General features: G+C 37.4%; 6 protein-coding genes, 3 non-coding genes and 1 pseudogene across 10 annotated transcripts; 3 read left to right on the top strand and 7 right to left on the bottom strand.

Annotated features, from left to right (window-relative positions):
- Nucleotides 1–59: 59 nt before the first annotated feature.
- F20D1.17 lies at nt 60–195 on the bottom strand. Its single transcript, NR_072642.1, has one exon. It is a non-coding gene; the product is annotated as an Unclassified non-coding RNA F20D1.17 (non-coding RNA).
- Nucleotides 196–2,039: 1,844 nt separating this feature from the next.
- On the bottom strand, nt 2,040–2,176 carry F20D1.16. The gene has a single exon (NR_072641.1). It is a non-coding gene; the product is annotated as an Unclassified non-coding RNA F20D1.16 (non-coding RNA).
- A 736-nt stretch (nt 2,177–2,912) lies between these two features.
- Nucleotides 2,913–6,928, top strand: iglr-1 (Ig-like domain-containing protein). Its single transcript, NM_078090.8, has 11 exons — nt 2,913–3,062; nt 3,111–3,264; nt 3,307–3,415; nt 3,466–3,603; nt 3,652–3,732; nt 4,295–4,689; nt 4,916–5,104; nt 5,155–5,634; nt 6,264–6,509; nt 6,568–6,742; nt 6,799–6,928. Exons 1-11 carry the CDS (start codon nt 2,975–2,977, stop codon nt 6,829–6,831), a joined length of 2,088 nt encoding a protein of 695 aa, NP_510491.2. The 5' UTR covers nt 2,913–2,974; the 3' UTR covers nt 6,832–6,928.
- Nucleotides 6,928–10,760, bottom strand: rbg-1 (Rab3 GTPase-activating protein catalytic subunit). Its single transcript, NM_078089.6, has 15 exons — nt 10,598–10,760; nt 10,450–10,539; nt 10,221–10,373; nt 10,054–10,172; nt 9,917–10,007; nt 9,709–9,849; nt 9,577–9,659; nt 9,373–9,521; nt 9,123–9,325; nt 8,707–9,065; nt 8,529–8,659; nt 8,030–8,481; nt 7,542–7,817; nt 7,273–7,484; nt 6,928–7,214 (listed from the first exon to the last, which is right to left on the bottom strand). Exons 1-15 carry the CDS (start codon nt 10,730–10,732, stop codon nt 7,061–7,063), a joined length of 2,748 nt encoding a protein of 915 aa, NP_510490.1. The 5' UTR covers nt 10,733–10,760; the 3' UTR covers nt 6,928–7,060.
- A 728-nt stretch (nt 10,761–11,488) lies between these two features.
- On the top strand, nt 11,489–12,153 carry plp-2 (DUF3467 domain-containing protein; the record flags this gene model as incomplete). Its single annotated transcript, NM_078088.3, has 2 exons — nt 11,489–11,583; nt 11,670–12,153. 2 exons carry the CDS (start codon nt 11,489–11,491, stop codon nt 12,151–12,153), a joined length of 579 nt encoding a protein of 192 aa, NP_510489.1.
- Nucleotides 12,154–12,617: 464 nt separating this feature from the next.
- Nucleotides 12,618–13,339, top strand: arl-7 (annotated as a pseudogene). The gene is made up of 4 exons: nt 12,618–12,765; nt 12,813–12,907; nt 12,953–13,150; nt 13,256–13,339. Coding segments are annotated over exons 1-4 (525 nt in total).
- Nucleotides 13,340–14,152: 813 nt separating this feature from the next.
- emre-1 (Essential MCU regulator, mitochondrial) lies at nt 14,153–14,605 on the bottom strand. The gene is made up of 2 exons (NM_078086.7): nt 14,448–14,605; nt 14,153–14,398 (listed from the first exon to the last, which is right to left on the bottom strand). Exons 1-2 carry the CDS (start codon nt 14,601–14,603, stop codon nt 14,282–14,284), a joined length of 273 nt encoding a protein of 90 aa, NP_510487.1. The 5' UTR covers nt 14,604–14,605; the 3' UTR covers nt 14,153–14,281.
- Nucleotides 14,606–15,579: 974 nt separating this feature from the next.
- Nucleotides 15,580–18,176, bottom strand: F20D1.3 (Protein Skeletor). The gene is made up of 6 exons (NM_078085.8): nt 17,917–18,176; nt 17,610–17,863; nt 16,574–16,765; nt 16,446–16,527; nt 15,993–16,388; nt 15,580–15,947 (listed from the first exon to the last, which is right to left on the bottom strand). Exons 1-6 carry the CDS (start codon nt 18,173–18,175, stop codon nt 15,739–15,741), a joined length of 1,392 nt encoding a protein of 463 aa, NP_510486.2. The 5' UTR covers nt 18,176; the 3' UTR covers nt 15,580–15,738.
- Nucleotides 17,115–17,174, bottom strand: mir-1829.2. Its single transcript, NR_024314.2, has one exon. It is a non-coding gene; the product is annotated as a pre-microRNA mir-1829.2 (primary transcript).
- A 1,337-nt stretch (nt 18,177–19,513) lies between the features above and the next one.
- Nucleotides 19,514–23,542, bottom strand: tbc-1 (TBC1 domain family member 23). Its single transcript, NM_078084.8, has 13 exons — nt 23,478–23,542; nt 23,352–23,427; nt 23,086–23,295; nt 22,863–23,020; nt 22,478–22,601; nt 22,347–22,432; nt 22,069–22,300; nt 21,765–21,866; nt 21,521–21,716; nt 21,366–21,469; nt 20,829–21,062; nt 19,889–20,154; nt 19,514–19,842 (listed from the first exon to the last, which is right to left on the bottom strand). Exons 1-13 carry the CDS (start codon nt 23,531–23,533, stop codon nt 19,761–19,763), a joined length of 1,926 nt encoding a protein of 641 aa, NP_510485.2. The 5' UTR covers nt 23,534–23,542; the 3' UTR covers nt 19,514–19,760.
- Nucleotides 23,543–23,630: the final 88 nt, after the last annotated feature.

The following is a 23,630-nucleotide window of genomic DNA, read 5'->3' as shown; positions in this document are numbered from 1 at the left end:
TCCAATTTGTGTATTCCTTCGCTTCTTCCCCTATTCCTTTTGCTCGTTATAACACTTTCGACCTCTGGCTCCTTCTCGTTTTGCCTTCTAACCCCCCGCCGGCAGCATCGTCTCAATTAGGCGTGATTCTGTTCATCCCCCCAAGGAAGTTTGTATAGCCTAAACGTTATTTTTGCGGAAATTCTCAAGCCCTGATTTTCCCCCTACTTCTCAAGTTACACAGCGTCGTTCAGAACTTGTGTTACACTTTGAAATTTTGAAATAAACTATGGAAACACGCTAATTTATTTCTCTAGTGATTGGGATTTGCTCTCAAATTTTATGAAATCTAGTTTACGAAGCGAGAAATTTCGTGGACATATATTTTGACTAGCTCATTCAAGTCTCGGTAATGGAATCAAAAAGTTGACGGAGGGTTGGCGAGTTTTCAAAGAGCACGAACCAAAAGTGGTTATGAATAAAATTTTGAAAACTTCAATTTCTCCGAGAGAAGAGCATGTTTTTGTCATTTCGCTAACATTTTCGAGTTTTCATCTTCTCTTCAGCCTATACCCCTCATTTTGATTCACTCCCTGTTTATGACAACTTTTTACTGAATTGATGCACTTTTATTGCATTTAAAGGTACATTATATAAATGGGGATTTAACCAAAAACATTTAAATTTTACTTTGATATTTTATGATTTAATTATTATGCTGCAAATTTCATAATTTATTCCAATTTGTTAACTAACTTTTATTTCAAAACTATATACCTAATTAGATGTATTTCCTATCCGTTCTTCTGCAAACTTTCTAAACCTCCCTTTAATGTCGCATCTTTTACCCAATTTGCTTGCCAGTTTTTATTGTTATTCAGCTCTCTGTTATTGCCAGGCTGCGTACTTTTCAATTAGAAATAAAAGTGCAAAGTTTCACAATTGTGTGTGGCAATCCGAGAACTTTACTAATCTTAGGCTGGCCTTGGCCTAAACTTTGACAAAAAAAATTTCGTTGAATTACTGATATACTTTCTTTATGAAAGTGTTATATTTTACTCCAAAATTAACTATTATAGTTCAGAAAAAATAGATTTTTTTTTTGAAATTTTAAACTTGATAACTGCCGAGTTGCCCAATTCATCCGTACTCGCCAAAAAAATTTCAAAGGGTCATATACACACCAGGGGTGGGCGGCAAACGATTTTTTCCGGCAAATCGGCAAATTGCCAGAATGGAAATTTTCCGGCAAATCGGCAAATACGCAAATTGCCGGAATTGAAATTTCCGGCAAACAGGCAAGCCGGCATTGCCGACTTGCCGAAAAAAAAGTAAGCAAATTCTATGAAAATATGTAGAAAAAAAGGAAAATTTAAAAAGACACAGTTTTAGGTGTTTCCGTCTTATAAAAAATCCCTCATTCCCAATCAAAATTCAAAAATCAAAAATCCCAATTTTTCCGGCAAATCTGATATCCGACAAACGGCAAATTTGCAATTTGCCGAAAATGAAAATTTCGGGCAAATCGGCAAACCAACAAATTTCCGGAATTTAAAATTTCCTGCAAATCGGCAAGCCGGCAATTTGCCGATTTGCCGAATTTTTGGACAGCTGAATTTGCCGAACGGCAATTGCCGCCCACCACTGATACACACCATGAACTCCAATTGATTCATGGCTCGATCCCGCATCACCCGTGCTAGTTTTTTTTTCTATTTTCTACATGCCAACCATTTCTACTCAAAAAAAAACTAAACATTTCAACTTTTAACCATCATCCACTGGCCAGTCGCGAATGGGATGATAAACTGCTGAACTGGCTCATTCGAGTAGAGCTTCTCCCCCCCCCCTTCTGCTATATCTTGCTTATTTTGCTAAGAAATGATGACTGGAGATCATTTCCGTTGATGAATTGCCTTTCCTAGGGGAATCATCGAACGTGTATGATGACTCGCATTTTGCATAAATTTCCCTCGTCTTGTCCATTTTTACTAAGACTTTACTTATGTAGGATTTCAGAAAAATGTTAAAAAGTCAGTGTTGCCTTCATTTTTTTTTTGCAACACCGCTCCGAACAACAACCCGTTTTTCGCGCGCGGCTAATCCTCTCCTTCTGTCAGGAATTTGAAAATCTCGCCTAATTACTGCTCGTCACAATGCAACTGCTCATTATAAATTAAGAAACATGTATGAAAAGGGGGACGGGGGAAAGGGTTAAAAGACGGGGGGAACACCATCTGTTTTCACATTTGATTGCATTCAAGTGACATTTGAAGTCAAGTTTAAAGAGATTGATAATAAACTACATAAACTCTAATTTTACTGGTATTTTAAAGTTTACAGTTTTTCTTATTAAAAGTAAAGTACTTTTGGAGGTTTGACAAAATATCGTTTGCTCTTACGGATAACAATTATAAATATTGCCAAATTGAAATGCATATTTATTTTAAATTCTATTTTTTACTAAAGAGTTAGTATGTAATGTAATGAAACTGATTTTGAATCGAGTTGTCGCTTTTAATATTCGGAAAGTTCGAATTCCAGGTACGTAAGCAAACTTTTTTTTATAGAAATTGGCCTATCACAACCATTCAAAAAACATTTTGTTCCGTATCTAAGTATGGTAATAGAACTCTTTAAAAAATTTAGGTACCTGCTCTTTTTGATTTTCAACCAAATCATGTAGAAATATTTGTTCGGGCATCAAAATTCCAATTTAAATGTTTCCTTTCGCATGTTGAAAAAAAATGCAAAAAAATAAAATAAATGTTTGGTAACCCTCTTTTTTCATACTGCTACTACTTTTCATATCACTTATTATCAAACCCACATCTACTTGTGTGAGAAACATTTCCGCTTTGATTTTCCCATAGAGCTCATAATCTCAACACTTTTGCTCTCGCGAATCCCTTCTTTAATTTCTATATTTTCAGCCGTCAAATGTCATGTGAGCCGAGCATATTTTTGCGATTATCTATCAAGCAGTCACGCTAAAATGGTGCTTCAAATATTTGTTCTATCGATATTTTTTATTAGTTTATTCAATAAGGCTATTGCATGTCCATTGGGGTGCTCATGCAATGGTGAGTTATTCAAAAGGTTAATTTCAGATAAAGCAGGATATCATTCAGAATCTTCAATATCTTGTACTTTCCTCACAAAACCAGAATTATATGTGTTCCTTGAAGTTCTTAAAGATTCGCCGTTTAATGAAACCACGGACTTATCCTTAGCATCAATTGACAATTTTTGGCTTAGAATGCTGCCGGATATGCCAAAACTGAGGTATCGGAAAAATAGCATTAATGTTTCACAAATCTTGTTCAGAGTTTTGAAAGTTCAATCATCTCCATCTCTCGATGACAGTGACTGGTTTTTGAGAAGAAATCAGTTTCCTGAACTTCAAACTTTACACTTCAAAAATTGTAGTCTAAAGGTAACACGAGCTGATTGATATTTTGATTGTTAATGTCTTATCCCTTTAAGACGTTTCCAAAAGCATTGATGGCATTGACTTCTTTGTTGGAACTTGATCTCAGTGACAACATGCTAGAGAATCTGGGTGCAGATTCTATTCATATAAGAAGTATACAACGGGTCATTTTAAGAAATAATCAGATAAAAGTAACATTTAAAGTTAGTTTGGTGGTTTTATAACTGGAACAATTTCAGAGCATTGGAGTTCACGTATTTCGCTATATGCCCACGTTGAAAATGTTGGATTTGAGTGGGAATAATATGACCCGATTAGTGGTAAGTCACGTTTAAACTTTCTATAAAGTATTAAAATTGTTCAAAATTAGTACCGAACCGATTTCTACTGAATATATTAATTCATAGAAATGGCTAGAAAAAAATCTCCGAAATTAATGTTAAAAATCTAAGTTACAGTTGCACGGTCTCTGAGAAATTACGATAAATGCATTTATTTCTTATTAGAAAGTACACTGCTAAAGAATTTTGGAAAAGGGGACCTGAGACCAAACTCGGCGTTTAGCTCTAGCTTCTTGCCCAAGTTTGGCCCAAAACATATTTACTTGGTAGAGAAAAAAAACTGGCTAAACTTGGGCAAAAAAACTTTTGCCTTGGGCTGAAAACTTGGGGAGAACTTTGGTGCAGCCTGAATCCAAATTTTGCCAAAGTATTGCCCAACTTTTGTCCAAGTTGAGCCAGCTTCTGATCCAAGTTAATATTTTTTGGGCCAAATTTGGGCAAGAAGCTTGAGCCAAATGCCGAGATACTTTTTACAACTTCTGCAATAATCAAAAATTTAGTTCATTTTCAATTTATTTGTGCACCATATTCCAAATTTAAGACAAGCGACTTCACCTCTGCAGTATCGCTCCGAGAGCTCATACTTCGCGAGAACAAGATTGAACTTATCGAAACTGATACAACAGAGCCAATGCAACAACTGGAAACGTTAGACCTGAGCGGTAACCTGCTCAGCGAAGTCAGATTAGAAGCTCAACAAAACTTTCGCCACTTATTTTCCCTAAACTTAAGTTGCAATCCACTCCAAATAATCCGAGAAGGGTTTTTGCAATTGCCGGATCTTCAAGTTTTGCAATTGGATAACTGTAATATATCAGTAGTGGAAGCTGGAGCATTTGTGAGTTTGCCACGTCTTCATTCAATGGATATCAAGGATAATCCGAATTTGGCATATTTCTCACCATATGCATTCAGCAACAACACAGCGTTCTATAGGTAAACAGTTTTGTGACGTAGTGCCGGGATGTCCCATAATGGTTTGATCTAAAAAAAATGCGGGATTTTTTTTCTGAAAAATGTGACGTCAGCACGTTTTTAACCATAAGATATCAGTTGAGAAGTGTGCGTCTAAATCCCCGCATTTTTTGTAGATCAAAACGAATTGGGACATTCTGACACTACGTGTTTCCTGAGAATAACAACGTATTATTTAATTTTTTAGAATGAATATTCAAAACTCGGGGTTCAAACGAATACCATTAACTATTCTGGAAAAAATCAGTCAACTATATATCAAAGGAACTCAGCTAGATTGTTCGTGTACATCTCGTGATATGCAGGATTACGGCGCAATAACTATTGTTGACTGGAATGATGCAACGTGTAAGACTAAAATTGGAGCAGTTCAAAAGTGAGCCCAGCATTTTACAACACATTTGATCTTTATATGATTTATTTCAGACTATCTCATCTTGAAAAAACTGGTGAACCATGTCGTGACAATCTTCTGACACCATTTGGAATCAGGCAAACTGCAACTGTTGGTCATTCTTATAGAATATATTGTGCAAATGATGGCACAAACTCAAAATTATTGTGGATTTCTCCAAACAAAACAACAATTGAAGCGTCTCACCCAAAGCTCAGAAAGTCCAGTGATAAGAGAACCGACTATTTCACCACGACATTATTGGACCCATCGTTTTCGAGAAATCACGAAGAACGAATCCATATTTCCAATGAGTACTACGGTTTTGATGTTGTCTTAGAAAATGATGCAGGGCATTATGAATGTGTTTCAAAGAGCGATATGAAAACGATAACAAGGAAGATCGAATTGGAAGTTGTGAAACCGAACATTTATTTGAATGCATCTCATGTTGCGACAACGTCGGTTCATTTGAATTGGAATAGAAATCTGAAAATTGAAGCAGTAGATAGGTTAGTAAATAAGAAAATGATGTCGTTGAAAAATGGACTAGCAAAAATTAATGACACCTCTTCAACATTTTTGAAAGTAATAAAACTGCGTGACGAGTTTGCACAGATTTCAAAAACTAGGCATAATTTTTTGATTTCTGTGCATGCAAGCTAGGTGGTTTTATGATGTTCAGTGTAGGGCTCCCATGAAATCGCCGCAAGGGCCGCCGCGCCGGCCTCACGGCGTCACTCTCACCGCATGTATCCAAATGAATAGTGCAGCGCGAAACCCCGAACGTGTCGGCCGCTTGCAAATAACTACCGTTTCGAACTACGTTGCGCACACACCAAGCTACGCGCTTCACGCTAAGCTGCGGACCCCCGAACGTGTCGGCCGCTTCCAAATAACATTTGGCTTGAAAATAGACCTAATATATGAGAAAATGTCACTCATAGCAACTGAACAATTTGCTACATCGACTTTAATTAGAAAATGAAACGTTTGCTTGTAATCTTATTGACTATTGGTTGACTATGTGAGCAAAAGCAACTTTTTCTCAGTAGTCATCAGGATATTATTGTTCATATACGAAATACAAAAGTTTTCTATTAAATTTGTTCATTCCAAAACTAATGTTAAAAACTTTTAGGGTTGCCCTTCGCATCACTGCATCTAGCGAGAAGATGTTCAAACGACAAGTGCAATTATCTTTGTACAACATGTTCCGAAGTTACAATCTAGTGAATTTGTCAGCTGACAAGGAATATCTGATATGCCTAGAGTGGTATCTAACAGATAATGATGCAGTTATCTATAGCTCCTGCATCAGTCAAAAAACGAAGCCCTTCAAAACTGTCATGCAGAGTTTGAATGCAAAATTGGCAATCGCCTTGATGTGAGTTTTTCTTACGAGACTTACGAGAGTGAAGCACTTTTCACATCACAATTTTCAGAATAATACTGATCATCGTTGTCGTATTCTGTTGTGACACATGTATTCATCAAAAAGTCGCATATTTTTCTCGCATCAAGAAAAATGCAAAAATGCAGCAGTCCGTATCGGGACAGTCGATGCTCACTCAGTCATCATCTGCGGATGCAACAACTTACGAGAATTTTCAGCTGAGTGTAAGTTTACGAAATTTTACAATGCAAACTATCTAAAACATATATTATTTTTTTAGGTTACATCAGCCTCAGAACACCCTCTTCTTTGATTGTGTATAGTATCACAAAATAATTCTCACTTTGAAACGGGTATTTTCTTTTGATGTATTTTCAATTTGTAAATTACGAATAAAATCCATGCCATTATTACATTCACTTTATTTACAAAACATGTACATTTCCCCTATAATTCAACGGGAATATCAAAATTGTTTAGCTCGGGGGCTGAAGAATCAAAGTGTGAGAATGTCAGAGACCAGTAGATGCTTTAAATTCAATTTACAAATATGACGAGTTGGAGAAATTGCAGTCGTTGGCCATGGAAAAGTATAGGCTGTGCTTGTCGGATCGCAAGTCAGCATACATTCGGTGTGTCATGGGGATTGTTGTGGTTGACGGGCAGCTGTGCTTCCAGTTGAAGATGTACTCTTTTCTGGAAAAAAGCAGCGAATTATCTATGATTCAGGATCAAGGATTATAGTGCTCATTACCTGTGCCCATTAATCAGTTGCTGCTCCGTGAGCTCATCAAGTTTTCCAATTACAGCTATAGCTCTTCCAATCGGATCCTGTGGCTTGATGACAAACGTCGGCTCCTCATCAGTAGAATTATCCCAAAGGTTATGTACAGCAATGTTCACCAATTGTTTGATTGCGCTTTGAACATCAGTTTCCGATGGATATGGCGGGTGCATTTTTTCTCTCTGAAGATTTAACTTATAAAAGAAATCAAATGAAAACCCAAAAAATTCCAAACTCACAGCATTTTCGAAAAGTTGCATCAAGTGGACCTTCATGTTATGAATCATTTCGATCTGGCTACAGTACTTGGAAATTTCATTGTAATCCATTGGAGTGTTGTTGAGCGTCGCGTTTGCTAGAATTTTGGCTGTCTTGGTCCGCTGCTTTTGTTTCTCCTCAGACACGCCATAGCTGCTCTCGATTTCTGTGAGGCGTTCTAACGTGGCTGCAAACACGGTTGGCTTCATCCATTCGCGAACTTGATCGAGAGTTGCGTTGTTGAATATTTCGAGTATCTGAAAAAATAAACGATGTCCATTGAACCGAAATTATCTACCCGAAGGTAGAAGACAAAATATTTACTCTGATAAGAAATATACCTTCCGGCCGCATAAGTACTGTAAAATAGACACCTACACCGTATAAACGAACGATTGCAAAAAAATGCGTCAGACAAAAACTTAAATTTCAAGTTCAGTTCTCAAGAATTCCAAAGTTTTACACAAACCTCTTCTGCAATTTTTGTGTCATTGAAAATCCTTGCTTGATTGGCCACCGGAATCGGTAGTGCAGCTTCCCAGCTTCTCACCCACACATTATTAGAAATCAACATTCTCTCTGAGATTGTATTTGTTTTCTCATCATAATCTTTTGGCGAATGCCATCTCAGAAAGTCAGCAAAAACAGCTCCAGCATTTGCAGCCTTGAAGCTTTGCATATCACTTTTCACAAGTTCCATTTGCAGGTGCACGCGATCTTCCTCGTCAAGACTGAACAGGTGCTCATTTCGAGCATCTATCATCTCATCAGTGAGTGGGCAAGCATCTTGTGTGACTGGAATATACATGGGCACGTCTGGAATCTCGACAAGGTTCAGTCCAAATAGTTTGAGGCGTCCTTCGTTGTTCGGTTCAAGAATTGTTTCAGCATTGAAACTTTCATTCGCGTCAAAGAATTCATCTGAAACTAGATTTCTAACTTTTGCACTAGTGGTGTCTGAAACTTACCAGAATTATTGGCACTATGAGCAGAGTCAAGCATTCTGTGGCGCTTCTGGCGAGCATCAATGCATAACTGGAGCATTTGCATTTTCTGTGAAAATGAGCATTGCAAGTGATCAATTCCGTTGTAGACTTTTCTGAAAAACATTGCTAATTACCATTTTTACAACTGAACCTTGCTTACTCGACAGTTTCCATTTTCTCGTACTTCTCGCGAAGTTTCAGCAGAAACTCAACCCATAACTGCGGCTCGGCACGTGGTTGATCACTCATAAAAACTCTCGCATTTGCCAAGGCAATTGCCAATCTCCATGTAACAGTTGACTTCTTTGCACACTTGTACGGAGCAAGGAAGGTGTTCGCTGATTTGGGATTCTTATAATTGAAAAGAGTATCCAACTTGACGTTGTTCACCAGCTCGTCATCTGACAATTGGTTCTCCGACATACTAGCAGCATTCAACATATTGAGCTCGTGAGCCAAGGACTCGTTGTCGGACTCCGCTTCGTTGAAGATGAAGTTGACCCAAGATTTCATCAGAGCCTGAAAATGAATAGGATAATTACGTTTACCACTAGAAAATTTTGTCGTTTAACTAACCGGCGGCATTGGTCCATTGGTTCCACTATCCTCCGTCTCTGCATGCTTCCCAATTTTCACCTCAGACGCTGAGTTGATAGTGAGCTTTTGGAATGCATTTGGAAGCTCTTTTTGTGTGTAGTGTTTCCCAAGAATCAGTGCACAATTAAGGTCGCTACGGATTGCTTTTCTGGTGTCTTCTCGGTAGACGCCAAGAATTTCATCTAAAAAATATTGTTAGTTCACAATTAATCAGATAAGTGTAGCTCACCAAGTACTCCCAGCAATGAACTTTTAGTCGACTTCATTTTGATATTCCAATACGAAGAATAGTTGATATCAAAATCTGAATGACTATGGTTCTCAGTCAATGAGTTTTCACGGAAGAAACGCCACGTGGCAGCAATTTCAAGTATATCGCTGAAATTTTAATTGTTTTTTTTTTCAGTTTGAAAGTTTGAGTTCGAGTTCTTACAACGGCAAACTTGATGTTGGTCCAGTCGCGAGAAGACCAAAAGTTTCGACAGTATGATTCCGGAAATACTTACTTTGTTTCAACTGAAAATTATACATTACAATTTTAAGAAAATGAGCCAACGCTTCCTACCGGAACAACATGTGTGAATCTAGAGCTCATGCGAACTTCCTCATGAAACGCCGAGATGCTAGCTCCAAGATGCTCTTTGAACAAGTAAAGCAGATCGGTCATACTGCAGTGTCTTCGGTTAATGTTTCGGAGAACAACGGACTGCAAATATTTTGTTGTGATAGGCATTTTTAAATAAAAAAAGCTATATTCATAAATAAAAACTCACCGAAAAGTTATACGTAGAATTTCCATCCGACGCGTACCCAGAAATCATGTCCAAGCTTTGGTCCTTGATGTAGCAGAACACTGGGACCTCACTGGAATTTAAAAACCAAATTAATAACAAATCACAGTTTCACATACCATCTACTTGAGTGCAATATTGTTTTGATATTTCCCATAACGGTGTTCACTTGATTCTCGTCGGTGAATGTACCAGAGCTGTCATTTGGAGAGATGATAATGCATTCGCGAATGCCAAACTGAAATTTTAAAGTTTAATTGTTCATTTCGATTTTCAAAACACTAACCTTTAGCAAAAAGCTATCGGTGACTTCGAATCCATGCTTGAGGTTGGCAACTTCCTCGGCAACAGTGAATGGAATAACGTGGGCGTCTTCTTCAATCTCATCTTTTGGAGCTTCCACAAACTCCACGTCATTTGAAGGATTCGATGAAGCTGGCTGAAAAACTTTTTTGCATTTTATAATTTTTATATTTAGTTTATATAGTTTCTTGTTCATTTTGCAAAAAACTCACAACTGGCTGCAATAACTCGATTCTTAGCTTGTTCTCTCCAATCGAAATCATATTTGTGTCCGTCACAATCAACCGGTACTTCACATCATTCTGAACATAAATTTTTACTGATTAATGTTTGAAAAAAACAAAAACTCAAAAAACTCACCGATAAACACGGTCGGCGACTGGAAAACTCGTATTTCTGAAGAATTCCTTCAAATGCTGCACCGAAGTGCTCCATATCGGTGACAATTGTGAAGTCATTTATCTCGAAAACTGTGTTTTCCTCGATTTCCGCCATTGGAACGACAGGAAATGAAGGTTTGGCACTGCAAAATGAGAATGGTCTCGTGAGACGATAGACGTTCAATAGAGCGCAATTGCATTGTGACGTCAGCACGTAAACAAAAGAAGGGGGAAGGACGGATGGGCCTGAGAGGTGTGAGGTGGTTTATATCGATTTTTCGGTTGCTTTCATAAGGAAAAAAAAACAGAAATCGTTTATTAAGAAAAAGTCTATGTATGAAAAACTTCAAAAATTACCAAGCTGTGTTTGCTGCTGAACTGTTGAAAATTTGGACACATCTAGGAAAAAAAAGTGTTTTGACCAAAGTTTCGAGTACTTTGTTATTTGTTTTCGTGCTTGTTTTGCAAAAATCCGATACATTTTTTTCTAGAAAACATTCCATCAAGGGTTGTAATCAGAGTACCGACTGTTTTTATTTTTGACAAAAGTCAAAAATACTGATGACCTAAATTAAAATGTGAACATGAATTTTAAAAAAAACTAATTTTTGAAAGCGAACATGTTTGGAAAATCTAACTTTGTTTTATGAAATAAAATCACGGTAAATTAAAAACTAAGTAATTTGAACTTAAATGCACCCTTTTTGCAGTCCATTCTACTCAAAAAAAAACTTTCCCAAAAAAAAAAAATATGTCTGTTGATCCGAGTATATCGTTGGTTCAATTACCCAATTTGAAGTCGCGTAAAATTTCGAGCAAAATCTGCAGCTTTTAAACAAGTTTATTGTAAATAAAATGAAAATATTTACCCATGTGGAGTACACGCGCTTTTCCACGCGGTGTACGGCAAGCGATTATCAATGGAGCGCGAAAGCCGCAAGGGGAGTCCAGAAGCCCGTATTGCAGGTAAGCTTATGGTCTGTTGCCACGTGACACTTAAGTTTTGATTGCCGAAAATAAATTCACATTTTTAATGCAATATTAAATTTCAGCCAAAGGAAAGCTCTCTCATCAAATCAGAGAAAATTCTACGTCGATCTGAAGGAAAATGATCGTGGTCGCTTTTTGCGCATTGCTCCGATGAACCCACGTCAAACTCGCCAACAAATCGCCATTCCATCCGATGGAATCGCCGAAATTCATAAGGTGCTAACCGAATATTTGGCCAAGTTCGGAGAGGGACACGAACAGGAGAACACCAACACTCCAAAAATCACTGCTGAAAACAGAACGTTCCTTTTCCATTCCGGAAAGAACGATCGTGGAGAGTTTGTTCGCATCTCGGAGGAAATAATTTTGTGTCAAATAGAAGTTTATTCTAATTTTATATTCAGATCAAACTCAACAGCGGCTATCGTAACGCAATCACCGTTCCAATGTCCGCACTCGTCGATTTCCGCAAAGAGTTGGATAACATCATCGCCAACCAAGGAAAGTAGTGATCTACATGTTTTCTCTGCAAAAAAACAATCGTAATTGCATAACATCTTTCGAACTCGATAGTCTCCCAAAAAATTCCTCCAAATCTTTACTGCATTTGCTTGTAAAGATTTTACCTATTTTTCTAAACTGCTGTGTTCCTGTATTTTCACTCTACCTGTTTCGTTTATTTATTTATTTAAGCATCAAGTTTATTGATCTCTAATAAATTCTCGGGAAATTCGTGTCTTAATTATTAATATTATAGTTATTCTTGCCAGGGAAAGTTACGTTTCCTTATCAAACACCTGTTGCGAAACCAGAAAAGGGCGGGTCTGACTAAGTGAACAAATATTTCGTAATAACTTTCTTCCAACAGAAATTAAAACACGCAAAAAACGGCCAACTCACTAGCTGGAACGTGGAGCCCCATGATAACTCCATGATAAAATAACTCTGATTGTCGACATAGCTTCAAGAATATCGTATTCTGCATTTTCAAAAAGTATTTTTCGTTCAAAATGGGCTTATTCTTCTCTAAAATTTCTTCCTTCATGTTTCCAAATATCGAATGTCGTACATTGATGCTCGGTTGAGATGGAGCCGGAAAAACGACTATTCTCTATAAGCTGAAGCTTAATAAGACAGTCAATACAATTCCAACCATTGGTTTGTTCACTTTTTAAGTGTTTTCATACTTGAGTATTTGTTTGAAGGATTCAACGTGGAGACTGTTACCTTCCAAAAACTCACTCTCATTGTTTGGGATGTTGGAGGTCAGATACTAAAACACTACTTTCCAAATACCACAGTAATTATCAAGAGGAATTATACAACAAAAATTGTTTAATTTCAGATATTAGTGTTTGTGGTGGACAGTTCGGATATTGAGCGGATTCCCGAGGCAAAGGAAAAATTGTTCAGTTTGCTCGCCGAGCCAGAGCTTGCGGATTCTCATCTGCTTGTCTTTGCAAACAAGCAGGATATGCCGAATGCAAGATCACCAGCCGAGCTGACTCAGCTGCTTGATTTGGGTTCACTCAAGAATAGAGAGGTAAATAGTTGTATTGTTTTGTAGACCTCATAATCTATAGGATATATATACCTAAAAGGAATGCCAAAATCTTGTGACATTATGATAATACAATTGGCTTTTCAGTGGTTCATCTGTGGTACAAACACTCACTCTGGACAAGGTCTCTACGAAGGTCTGATGTGGGTCAAGAAGCAGATGAAGACATAAGGATTGCTAAATGATTTCATTTCTTTACATAAGAAATTGAATAAAATATTGGAAAATGTTATTCATAACTGAATTCTTGTGGAAGTTTGAATTAAGGAAAAGATAATTAGAGTTAAATAATTAATCACAGGTTGAAAAAACAATCATAAACTAGTTCGACGGTTGTAAAGACGACTAGAATTGTTACAGTTAAAATGTATTGAAAACATTCGAGAGTTTTCAGCAACTGTATTGATCATTGCTTCGTAGTCACTTCCAGGTTCTGATCCTTCACCGCTACAGAACATCTGAAAAATTGATGGTTTAAATTGACGGAAAAGATTTGAAGACTAGTTTCAAAATTGTGGCTCGCAAAAAAACTCACGAAACTTCTGGCTCTGGTACACGCCGCCGTCAAAAAAGGATAAAAGGCGTGTTTCTCATAATAGGATCGTTTTCTCTCATACCACCCTAAAATGAGCCTATTACTACTCACAACGTAATCAACATTTGTAATATTGCTTCAGTTTTTGCACCGCTTTATTATTTGATTATTTAAATAAACAACACATTTTGCTCACTCTTAGATAGTCATGTTTTTGTTCAAAAATTTTAACCTGAAATGCCAGTATATGGAAGTTTCATGAGCAATATAATTCACTGTAAAGCAAAACTAAAATTTTTCGAAATAAAAAATTTCTTGATACTATGCTATTATAAGAAAAGTAGCAACAAAAACTGTTGTCAATTTGAGTTAATCTCTTCGAGACCTAAACCAATTTTATTTGAAAAGTCTGAAACTGAATTGAATTTCCTATCTAACACAGTTCCAGTATAGTGTAAAAGCTTCATTAGCACTGCTCATCATTTTATCATGTTCATCAAAGTTTGAAAATTAGAATCTCAATTACAGGCATTAAGCATATTTCCAAAATATCTACAAATTATCAGCTTCCAGTTAGTTTAATCATCGTCGTCTTCATCGGTTGGCACAAAGATCTCATTCTCCTCCAGATATGAGGCACCTTTGTGAGCGATCAACCCGCCAATATATAGAGAGCTTGCAGACACGAAGATAAGCTGAAAATATTTAATTAATTGAGTGATAAAAAATTGAATAAATACTCACTTTCAGTACACCAGCCTTGTTTGTGAATGGTCTTTGTCCCACGCCGCCGGGGGCTGTTGCGGTGATGTTCAACCCGCCCTGTGTAGAAGGAAGGGAGTTTATCGCAAAGTCCAGAAAGGTTTTGAACGCGTTCTGGAAGACGGTCTTGCTGGTCATACCTGAAACTGTCGATTTGTATTAAAACATTATTGGGGTCGGAACATCACGTTGCTTTGGATTTTCTCAAAAGCTCATATTTTTCTAAATTTTTGCGATTTGCCAAAACTTTGACCGGAAATTATGCAAAATCTGAAAATATTTGGAGGCTTTTGTTATGATATTCGGTGATTTTGGATTATAAGATTATTTAGACAAAATTCCCACTGGCGCTACCCCAAAAAGTTTCTAAAAAGTTGATTGCCCATTTTTATAGTTTTCAGTAATAAATTTCAAACTTTATATTCAACAGCCTAAAGCCAAAAAAAAATTGAATATTAACTGAGCTTTAAAGTAGAGTTAACCTTTTAACCGGAAAATTCAATAAAAAGTTCAATCAAATTTCGAAACTATTAAATCTTTCTCGTGATTTCTCAAGTTTCACCGTTAAATTCCTTATCAATTTGCAGTTGTTTCGTTTTTTTCTACTTTTGCTTGATTCATTGTCATAGTCAGTAACATAAACGAAATAGTGAGATATAAAGAGATTTCATTGTGAAGGAAAAGGAAAAACCAATTCCTATATGTATTTACTTCCTGGTTCTTTCTTATTGATTTTTCATTTCTATGAAATAAATGCAGTAGCAGTTTTTTTTTAATTCTTTTAAGAAAAGTCGAACTTTGATTCAATTTATCAATAAAAGCAAACTTCAAAAAAAATCATTAGAAAAAAACCAACAAAACTGATGAGTAAAATGACATCGGTTTAAACAGGGCGCTCTTCTCTTCTTGCATGTAACCCGTTATTTCGCCTATTTCGTTTTCTCTGCGTTCTCTCATAACAAATGGCGTATCTATTGACGTTTAGAGCTGTGAAAGAATGAGAGCAGGCAGTGCCAAGCGACACGGGTTCCAAAATATTTTGAAAAATGTGAACAAAGGTATTTTTTTTGCGTGAAAATTAGCCGCTACTAAAAAATTGAAATATAAACACTTCTTGGCACATCGTCTTTATTTATGCTTTAGCGTACAGAGTATTAAACGGGATCACAAAATGGGCTGCTTTAGGGCTTCGGATAAATATCAAAAAGGTCATTAAAAATATACATATACAACAATTGGCCAGGATCAGATAGTTCAGGGTGCATAAAACATTTTACTGGATGCTGCAGCTCTTCTTCTTCTTCTGAGTTGGATAGTAGGCATTCTGTCCATCAGAGGTTTGAGTGTAGCCGCCTTGCTGGTTCGCATCATATCCGGCGTTTCCGTATTGATCTTGAGATGGGCCTTGTTGGTTGCCCGCGTTTCCATAGTTGCTCTGATTTGGATTGTATGATGGGTATGGAGGAGCTTGTCCTTGACCACCTGAAAACAATATTTTATGATTTTGAACATTACACGCTACTATGCCTTGATTTCCGTAATTGTTGGATGGGTATGGTTGGTTGGATGGGTTAGAAGGATACGGCGGATTTCCAGACTTCTCATCCAGAGATGGGTATGCTGGCGGCGCTGGGTTGTATGTGGAATACGCTGGTGGATGACTAGCTTTCTCAAGACCAGAAACACGGAGGATGCGAAGATGTGTTCCGTTTGGTGGCATTCCTGGAAGCGGTTGATCAAAGTCTCCCCAGACGTAAATATTTCCAGAGTGACACGCAGTGAGGCGAGGCTCGATAAGTGGGCACGGCATCTGAGATGGAATCTGAAGCCACTGGAATGTTTGAGTATTGAGAACCCAGTAATCCAAAAGACGCTCGAAACCGCTGCCACGGTCAACCTCTCCTCCGGCCATCAGAATTGCATCTGCAAGAAAATTCAGTTGTTATTTGTCGTTAACTGATATTTACAATTAAAACTCACTAGTAACAGAATCAAATCCACACTGCTTTCTCGGGATCGGCATTCCACGCTGTGGATCTCCAGAGCAATTTTGCGATGTTATCTGAAATATCTAATAGTATACTGGTTGGCTCTCCAAATTGACTAACGTGTTGAGGACTGTTCAAATTGAGGAGATGAACGCGAGTGTTGTCGAAATGACCATCAGGGGTTGCAGACAAAAAGACGATGTTGCCATTGTTAAGGAATCCATCGTAGAAATGGTTCAAGTCGGCGCCGGGGACTGTGAACTGGGCGACAGGTGGCTGAGACGATTCGGCCATGCAGTTGATGCGCCAAATCTGAAAAAAAAATCTTAAGTTGCTGCATATGCAATTATGAATGCGAAAATATGCATTTTAGTTAAACTTTCCATTACGATTGGCCTATTCGAATGAAAGTTGTTGGGTATCAACGTGTATTTCCCCACGACGTGGCTAAGAAAATCGTACAACGTGAGCTCTCTAACTAACTTATTTATTCCTTACAATTAGTTTAGTACTAATATAATAAACTACTCGTCTTCTCCTCCTCGTTCCTCCTTCAGTCCTCGTCCTGCCGCTGAGGACGTCCTGCTGAAAAGACATCCTCCCTAACAGGCATAATCATTTCCTATAGTCAAGTACTACAACTTTGCCCATCCAAAAAGGTAATAGAGAAATTCCAGTGGTTGTAATACTCGATGTTTTACAACCATCTAGAAGATCGCTTACTTATAATAACATAACAAAGGATTTAAGCACACAAAAGAATCGAACCCGCGACCTTGAGCACATAAGCCATCTACGCAAACCACTCGGCCACCAGGAACGTTAAGTGTTCGGACCACCAAAGTTTACAAAACAGGAGGCGGAAGCTACCTGCGTGGCCCTAATTTGGCAATCACTTCATAATTAAGAATAAACAGTCAAACGCGCAGACTACCCGGAAACAGGTGACGTTGAGATATCGAAGTGTAGTGACCCACGACGTGGCTAAGAAGATCGTACAACGTGAACTCTCAAACTATTATTCATTAGTAATGTAATAAACTACTCGTCTTCGCCTCCTTGTTTTGCCTCGAATACATAACAAAGGTGATAAATCAAATTCAAGCCAGGTGCTTGCCAGAAGCATATGCAATCAGGCTCCGCACTCATTTCTCACCTGAAGCCCTGGATTCGCCATAACCACAATTTCTGGAAGATCTTCACGCATTGAGCAGATGTACTCTCCACCAATAGTCAATGCCTGGGGAATTAAAGGCCGAACATTGGCGATTGAAAGTCCGTCTTGGGCCAAATCGATTCGAGAAACGTTAAGACGAATTTGTCCGTAGACTTCTTCCTCCGTGACGAGAACGAAAGCAGAGCCGCCTTGTGGAGATGGGCATTTAAGAGCGAAGAGGAACTTCATTTTTCCTGAAAAAAAAGTTGAAAATCATTTGTATTGCAAAACGGTAAAAAAAGAATACCTGGACTGTGAACAGGAATCTCTCCAGCAAAGCATTTGAAGTTGGTATCAAAGATGATCAATCCTGGGTATCCTTTTCTCTGTCCACTTGTTCCACTTTGCTCGTCGGCCTGTGGATCGTAGAGGAAGTAGAGCTTTGAGCCATCAATTGACTCCTGCACATCTTGGAACACTGCCATGCGCCATTTTCCGTACTGAGAGTCGAGAGGATGTGGGGCTTGTCCCCAGGCGACAGTGATGTCCTCACTGTTTACTTGCATTCTGGAAGATTAAAATGTTCGTGTTGAAAATCAAAAAGTTGGAAAATAACAAAGCAAAGACAAGGAAATCATCGGACAAAAGGGGTCAACCGACGTAATCAGAATGATAATGGTCAAAAACTAAATTCAAAATCTAAACAGCCCTCTTTTCGACGAAAAACTGGTTCCCCCAGCCAGCCAGCCAGCCACGACCTAAAACAGACGACGTGCGCCGAAAAACTGAAGAATAAACGACGAGAGAAAAATAGGAAAAGGCACGATGAGTCAGCATGTTGTTGTGTTTGTGTGTGTGTGTGTGTGTGTGTATGTGTTGTGCGCGCTCAATTATTAGAGCGCACTTGCAATTGTTGCCTATCGATCCCTTTAATGCCTTGTGCTTAAAACAAAACACCTTGATAGAACGACATCTGTGAAACAAACATTATTGGAACGTGGAATTATTTTTCAGAAAAAAGAACACTAAAGTTTTGTCCAACTGAGAGATTTTCGATCAAAAGATGATCACTGCGGGTTACCGAGGAAAAAGAAAAATGATGTCATTGTTTGCCGGGAGATGGAGGAGGGTGCGAGGACGGAGGAGATATTTTGCTAGGGGAGAAAAGTCTAGAAAGTTTCATAATAATCTGATTTCGAAAGGCTTGAATAACGTGTATAAATTTCATTTCAAAAGGTTTACTGGCAAAATACTATAGTGAAATAGAGGGAAAACATTATTTCTTTCAATAAAATACACTGCGTTGTGAACATATTGAAAGAATGTTAAATGTAGAATAAATGAAAAATCATGAATAAAACGTACTGACTTTGTGTTGGAAAATAATACCTTCAAAAAATATTTGTAAAAATTTAAATGTAAACGCATTTTATTTATCAGTTTCTCAAATTTAACCCTTTTTCTGTAGAGAATGATGGATTGCCAAAGATGAACACACTTAAAAAGTTTAAAATTTTAGAAGCTTGAATATTTAAGAGTAGTGTGCAGAAAGCACAATCATTTCACGAGTTTTGGTAGTAGATACGCATTTGACTGTGCTATGTGGGACTTTAAGTAGGTGGGACCTAAAGTAGGACTTTGAAAAGTTCAAAAGCTATCTAAAAATCTAACCATTTGTTGACTATCTTTTTTAAAAAGTGAACTAGCATGTTTTTGCAATTTGTCCTCTTGCAAGCTTGTTAGTTTTTGCCACAGTCAATATAAAACAAAACACTCGTATTGACACTGTACTTTTAAAACACATGCATAGTAACATTATCAAAACACCTCACAAAAATAACATTTGAAATCGAACATTTTTAAAATATATAATATGTTTTCAAACAACCAAAAAACTTTGAAATACACATTCATAAATATTTATTCCGTTATCACTACATCATGTCTAATAAATTTTTGATACCACAGGCAAAATAAAGTGATTTTTTTCAAATATGAAGTATTCCCGAGAGACTACTTACAGTAAGAGGAAAGCTAGTACCCAGTTTTTACAACATTTTGCAAAAAGTGAAAACCCAGCAAAATTATGACGTATAATTATAATCACATGAAAGGAAAGCATCGTTAGTTTTATTTTTATTTTTTGGAGAATTATGCATCGGGAAGTGGACGAAGAGCGTAAATTGCCAGCTTGACTGCTTTTGCACATTCACCAGCTTTTGGAACATATAATCTGAAACAATATACGGTTTTCAATAAAAACTGATATAAATTCTTACTTGTGAACAGCAGTAATTTTTGAGGACCCATTCATCTCGTAGCCCAACTTAAAGGTGAGCATCTCAGGAACACTCCGGCGACTTGTCACAGCGACAACAGTGGAAAGAGCGTGGCGGGCTTCAGTTGTGACGTATCCTTGTTTTCCTGGTACATCATGAAGCACGTAAATGTGTGTACGGGTGAGTGCAATGTGGCCGTTGATGCTTCCATCACGGAATACTTCTTGGCACTCGAAAGTTTCCGTGAATTCTTTGGACAGGAGAATCTGAAACTAGATGGGTTTAGAAATTAAAATTGATGACTGTGCCGAAATTTCAAAAGCATCATGCACGTTTTATAACACAAAAATTTAAATTGTTAAGTTATTCTACAACATGGAAATAATATAATTTTTTAAAGATTTTAGGGGGATCGGAACAAAGTTTTTAAAGATTTTTCATAATTTCCGGTCAAGGGTTTGCCAAATTTCCAAAAGTTTGAAAAATATGAGCTTTTGAGGGAATCCAAAGCAATGTCGCAAGTTCCGACTCTTACAATGTTTTAATACGAATAATGGAAGCAAAATTACAGTATAAAAGGTATAGGGAAACATTTTGATTTTAGCTGAAAATGGGCCTTATTTTCCCGAACTTTTAACCGCCATAACTTTTTTTTGAGAAATTTTCAGAAGGTCTCATTACGAAATTCGGTAGTTTTGGACCAATTTTGATTAAAAAAAGCAAAGTCTCAAATTTCGGTACTCCACCTTTAAAAATGTAGGAAAAAAAATTTTTTTTGGTCGACTTCCAAAATTGTGAGTGGCAAAAACTGAGTAATTGCCACTTTTTGGTAATAAATTTAAAAAAAATTCGAAAAGTTTTATTACGAGATTCAGTCATTTTGGCACCATATGAGTAGTTTTTAACACTTTCCCCTATTGCGCCTTAGTCAGCAACTTACTTCTTCCTTTGGATTCTCATCCACCGCTGCCCCAGCAGCCATCTCATCATCACTGTTCTCATCGATGGTAAACACAGACTGTTGTCGGTATCTCTTGCCGTGTCGTTGCTTCGAGTCCGCGTGCTTGTCATCCAGCTTCTTTTCTTCACCAATCGGAAACACCACCGCTTCTACACGTTCCTTCATTCTGCTCGAAGTGTTGCTCACTGCTGACTTCATTTTTGAGAAGAATCCCTGCAAAGATGTATGTACATACCTCAAATTTAACGGGGAGTTATAAATTATTATCGTTAAAAAAAAAAACTGCTTAACGTTCAAATTTTAACCCAAAACCTACTTTTATCGTTTTGAAAATGAATATGAAAGGCATGTTTATACAAATTTCCAGTATAAAAGTCCAAATAGGAAAATTTTCCAAGCCATCTTGTTAGAGTTTCCCAAGAATAATGAGTATAATGAAACCCTTATGTATTTCGGAATTTTTTAAAGCATTCTACATTTTTATAACTTTCGTTGATTAATAAAATCACAACTAACCCATTTTGGACTGGCCTTCTCGCTACTGCAAAGTTCACATCTATCCTCCGAATGCATCGCGATCAACTCCCATCTGTTGTGTTGCCCGATACAATCGTGAAGCTCTGAAAAAACAAAACACCCGGTGATATTGTTGTTTCCTCTTATATCCTCACTCTTATAGCCTCCCTGAACAAAAGAAACATGCAATTTTCCTTTCTGAATAAACATCGCAATCAGCATGTTCATATAGTTGTCTTCCTCGTCTGAACCGTATCCCAAGATCAGATAGTGATCTTCGTCGCGACGCGAAGTCTTGTAGCATTCCAGACTGTTCAGCGCGATTTCGAATTTTTCGGGTTCGTCCACAATCTAAAAATAGGATCAGTGAGAAAACTACGTCACGTGAGTTATGCGTACCGCTACACAATCCAAGTTGAATGATGAGACAAAGTGACCAGAATCAAAGTCGGTGTTAGAACGGGTGTCCACAATAAAGAAATTGACGCTTCCACTGGAGATCTGAAATTCAAATTTAAAAGTTAACAAATTAGTACGGGATAGCTCAGTCGGTAGTGGTTGGGCCGCTAGCAATCTGGAGGTCACGAGTTCAAGTCCGGCCTCATCCCCTAGGTTCTAGGACATGGCTTAAATTATGGCCCAGTAGGATCGTCACCAGGCAGTGTACCTGACAATCTTTTTTTTTATAACTCGGGGTATTTACCTCATCATGAGATGTTAAATCGATTGCTGGAATCGGCAGACACAACATCTTATTCATTTGAATCTCTTTGACTTCCTCATCAAAATTTGCACCGAAAATTATGTAGTGAAAATCTTTGCGAATACATTCTGGAGTCTTGTCAGAGTAATGAAGTGCCAACTGGAAAAAGTCAGGGACATCTTCGACACTGAGCTGGGCAGCCATGTTCTCCAAAATTTGCACAGCTTTTTCTCTGTAAATAGTTGAGTTATTTTTTCGAAACATGACGCTAGACAAACTTTTCATCTCGTTTCACTTGCAGAATTTCATCTTTTGCATTGATGAGGAAGACAATGGCAAGATGGAACACAAGGAATGGATCACCCTGAAAATTTTTTTTTGTTTCAGAAACTTTATGGACAGTTCCTACCTGCTCAATATATAACTTCCAAAGTTCATGGCACGATTCTGTGGACATACTGCTGGAGAATAAAGTTGCGAACCAGTTTTTCGTGTACATTGAAGGCGAGCAGTGAAGTGATTCCAAATGGTTACTAAAAATATTTTCTTATATTTATAAAATCTAAAACCTGAGCCGTTTGAATTTGCTTTCACTAAATAATTTGCACAACCGTTTCCATATAATACATGTTTCAAGCATGAAACCCTCAGGGGGGCTCCGCGCAAAAAGTTTCTGCTCAGCAACCTGTCATTTTTAAGCATATATTTTATCACTAAAAAGAAAAACCTAGGGATTTGCTAATTTTTTTTTTTTGAAGTTCTCGCTATGTAGCTTGATTTTACGATCATCCAACCTAATCTGAGGATCATGGTACTGTAATAGCAATCGGAATAAATCAAAAATCTGAGCATCTGGTCGGGTGTCTTTAGGAATATATTTCGTGGTGAATGCAAAGAAAACATTGAACTCGTGGGCGGCAGGAACATTGAGAAGAAGGATCTTTTCGAGGATCTGGAAATATAATTTTAACTTCTATAAAATGATTGCTTCTTGCAATTTGAAAAAAAGAAACTCACCGTCAACCATCCGATATCCTTGATATAATCCATCCCCCTCTTTTTGCAATAAAGTGTCAAAAATGACTCCAACTCGGGAACACTTCTCTTGTTCTTCAAACCGTTGGCAAGTTTCCGGCAATCATTTCGCAATGCGCACTGATTATTCAAATTGTACAGCTGATCCCAGTCATCCAATGGATTTGGTTTCATCGAGACTCCGAGTAGGCGCTGAAAATGTTCAAATTATCAAAAATCAGGGAAAAAAATAAAAAATAAAAACTCACCATCCAATCTGATTTATCATTTCCTTCAGTGTCCAAATCACCGAGCTCACTGCTCAGCACATTAACATCAGTTTCCCTGTAAGAATTTCCATAAAATATGCTCAACCTGTAACGAAAATAACTTACCAATTATCATCAAGCGAACTGAAACTTGTATTATTGGTTGGTCCCGTTTCTCCCATTGTTTGACTCTGTAAAAATCAATATTAAACCAAAAGTTTTTGTAATTCATTACTGAAAACCATAAATTCATGTGAAAATTAAAAAATAAAACTCGAA

The sequence above is a fragment of the Caenorhabditis elegans genome, chromosome X, assembly GCF_000002985.6.
Source record: "Caenorhabditis elegans chromosome X".
Taxonomy (NCBI): domain Eukaryota; kingdom Metazoa; phylum Nematoda; class Chromadorea; order Rhabditida; family Rhabditidae; genus Caenorhabditis; species Caenorhabditis elegans.
Note: the sequence above shows the minus strand (reverse complement) of the source record. Positions and strands in the feature narration are given on the sequence as shown.

Coding starts and splice junctions, on each gene's coding strand:
- F20D1.3 (NM_078085.8), bottom strand. CDS start 18,175: ATGCAAGTAAACAGTGAGGACATCACTGTCGCCTGGGGACAAGCCCCA. Junction 16,766..17,609: donor TGGCGAATCCAGGGCTTCAG/GTGAGAAATGAG, acceptor TTTTTTTTTCAG/ATTTGGCGCATCAACTGCAT. Junction 16,389..16,445: donor TGGATTTGATTCTGTTACTA/GTGAGTTTTAAT, acceptor ATTTTCTTGCAG/ATGCAATTCTGATGGCCGGA.
- rbg-1 (NM_078089.6), bottom strand. CDS start 10,732: ATGGCGGAAATCGAGGAAAACACAGTTTTCGAGATAAATGACTTCACA. Junction 10,540..10,597: donor GTCGCCGACCGTGTTTATCG/GTGAGTTTTTTG, acceptor ATTTATGTTCAG/AATGATGTGAAGTACCGGTT. Junction 9,326..9,372: donor TTCATTGCTGGGAGTACTTG/GTGAGCTACACT, acceptor AATATTTTTTAG/ATGAAATTCTTGGCGTCTAC.
- tbc-1 (NM_078084.8), bottom strand. CDS start 23,533: ATGGGAGAAACGGGACCAACCAATAATACAAGTTTCAGTTCGCTTGAT. Junction 23,428..23,477: donor AGTTCGCTTGATGATAATTG/GTAAGTTATTTT, acceptor AAATTCTTACAG/GGAAACTGATGTTAATGTGC. Junction 21,470..21,520: donor TGTTCAGGGAGGCTATAAGA/GTGAGGATATAA, acceptor TTGTTTTTTCAG/AGCTTCACGATTGTATCGGG.
- emre-1 (NM_078086.7), bottom strand. CDS start 14,603: ATGACCAGCAAGACCGTCTTCCAGAACGCGTTCAAAACCTTTCTGGAC. Junction 14,399..14,447: donor ACAAGGCTGGTGTACTGAAA/GTGAGTATTTAT, acceptor AAATATTTTCAG/CTTATCTTCGTGTCTGCAAG.
- iglr-1 (NM_078090.8), top strand. CDS start 2,975: ATGGTGCTTCAAATATTTGTTCTATCGATATTTTTTATTAGTTTATTC. Junction 3,063..3,110: donor ATTGGGGTGCTCATGCAATG/GTGAGTTATTCA, acceptor GATATCATTCAG/AATCTTCAATATCTTGTACT. Junction 5,635..6,263: donor AAAATTGAAGCAGTAGATAG/GTTAGTAAATAA, acceptor AAAAACTTTTAG/GGTTGCCCTTCGCATCACTG.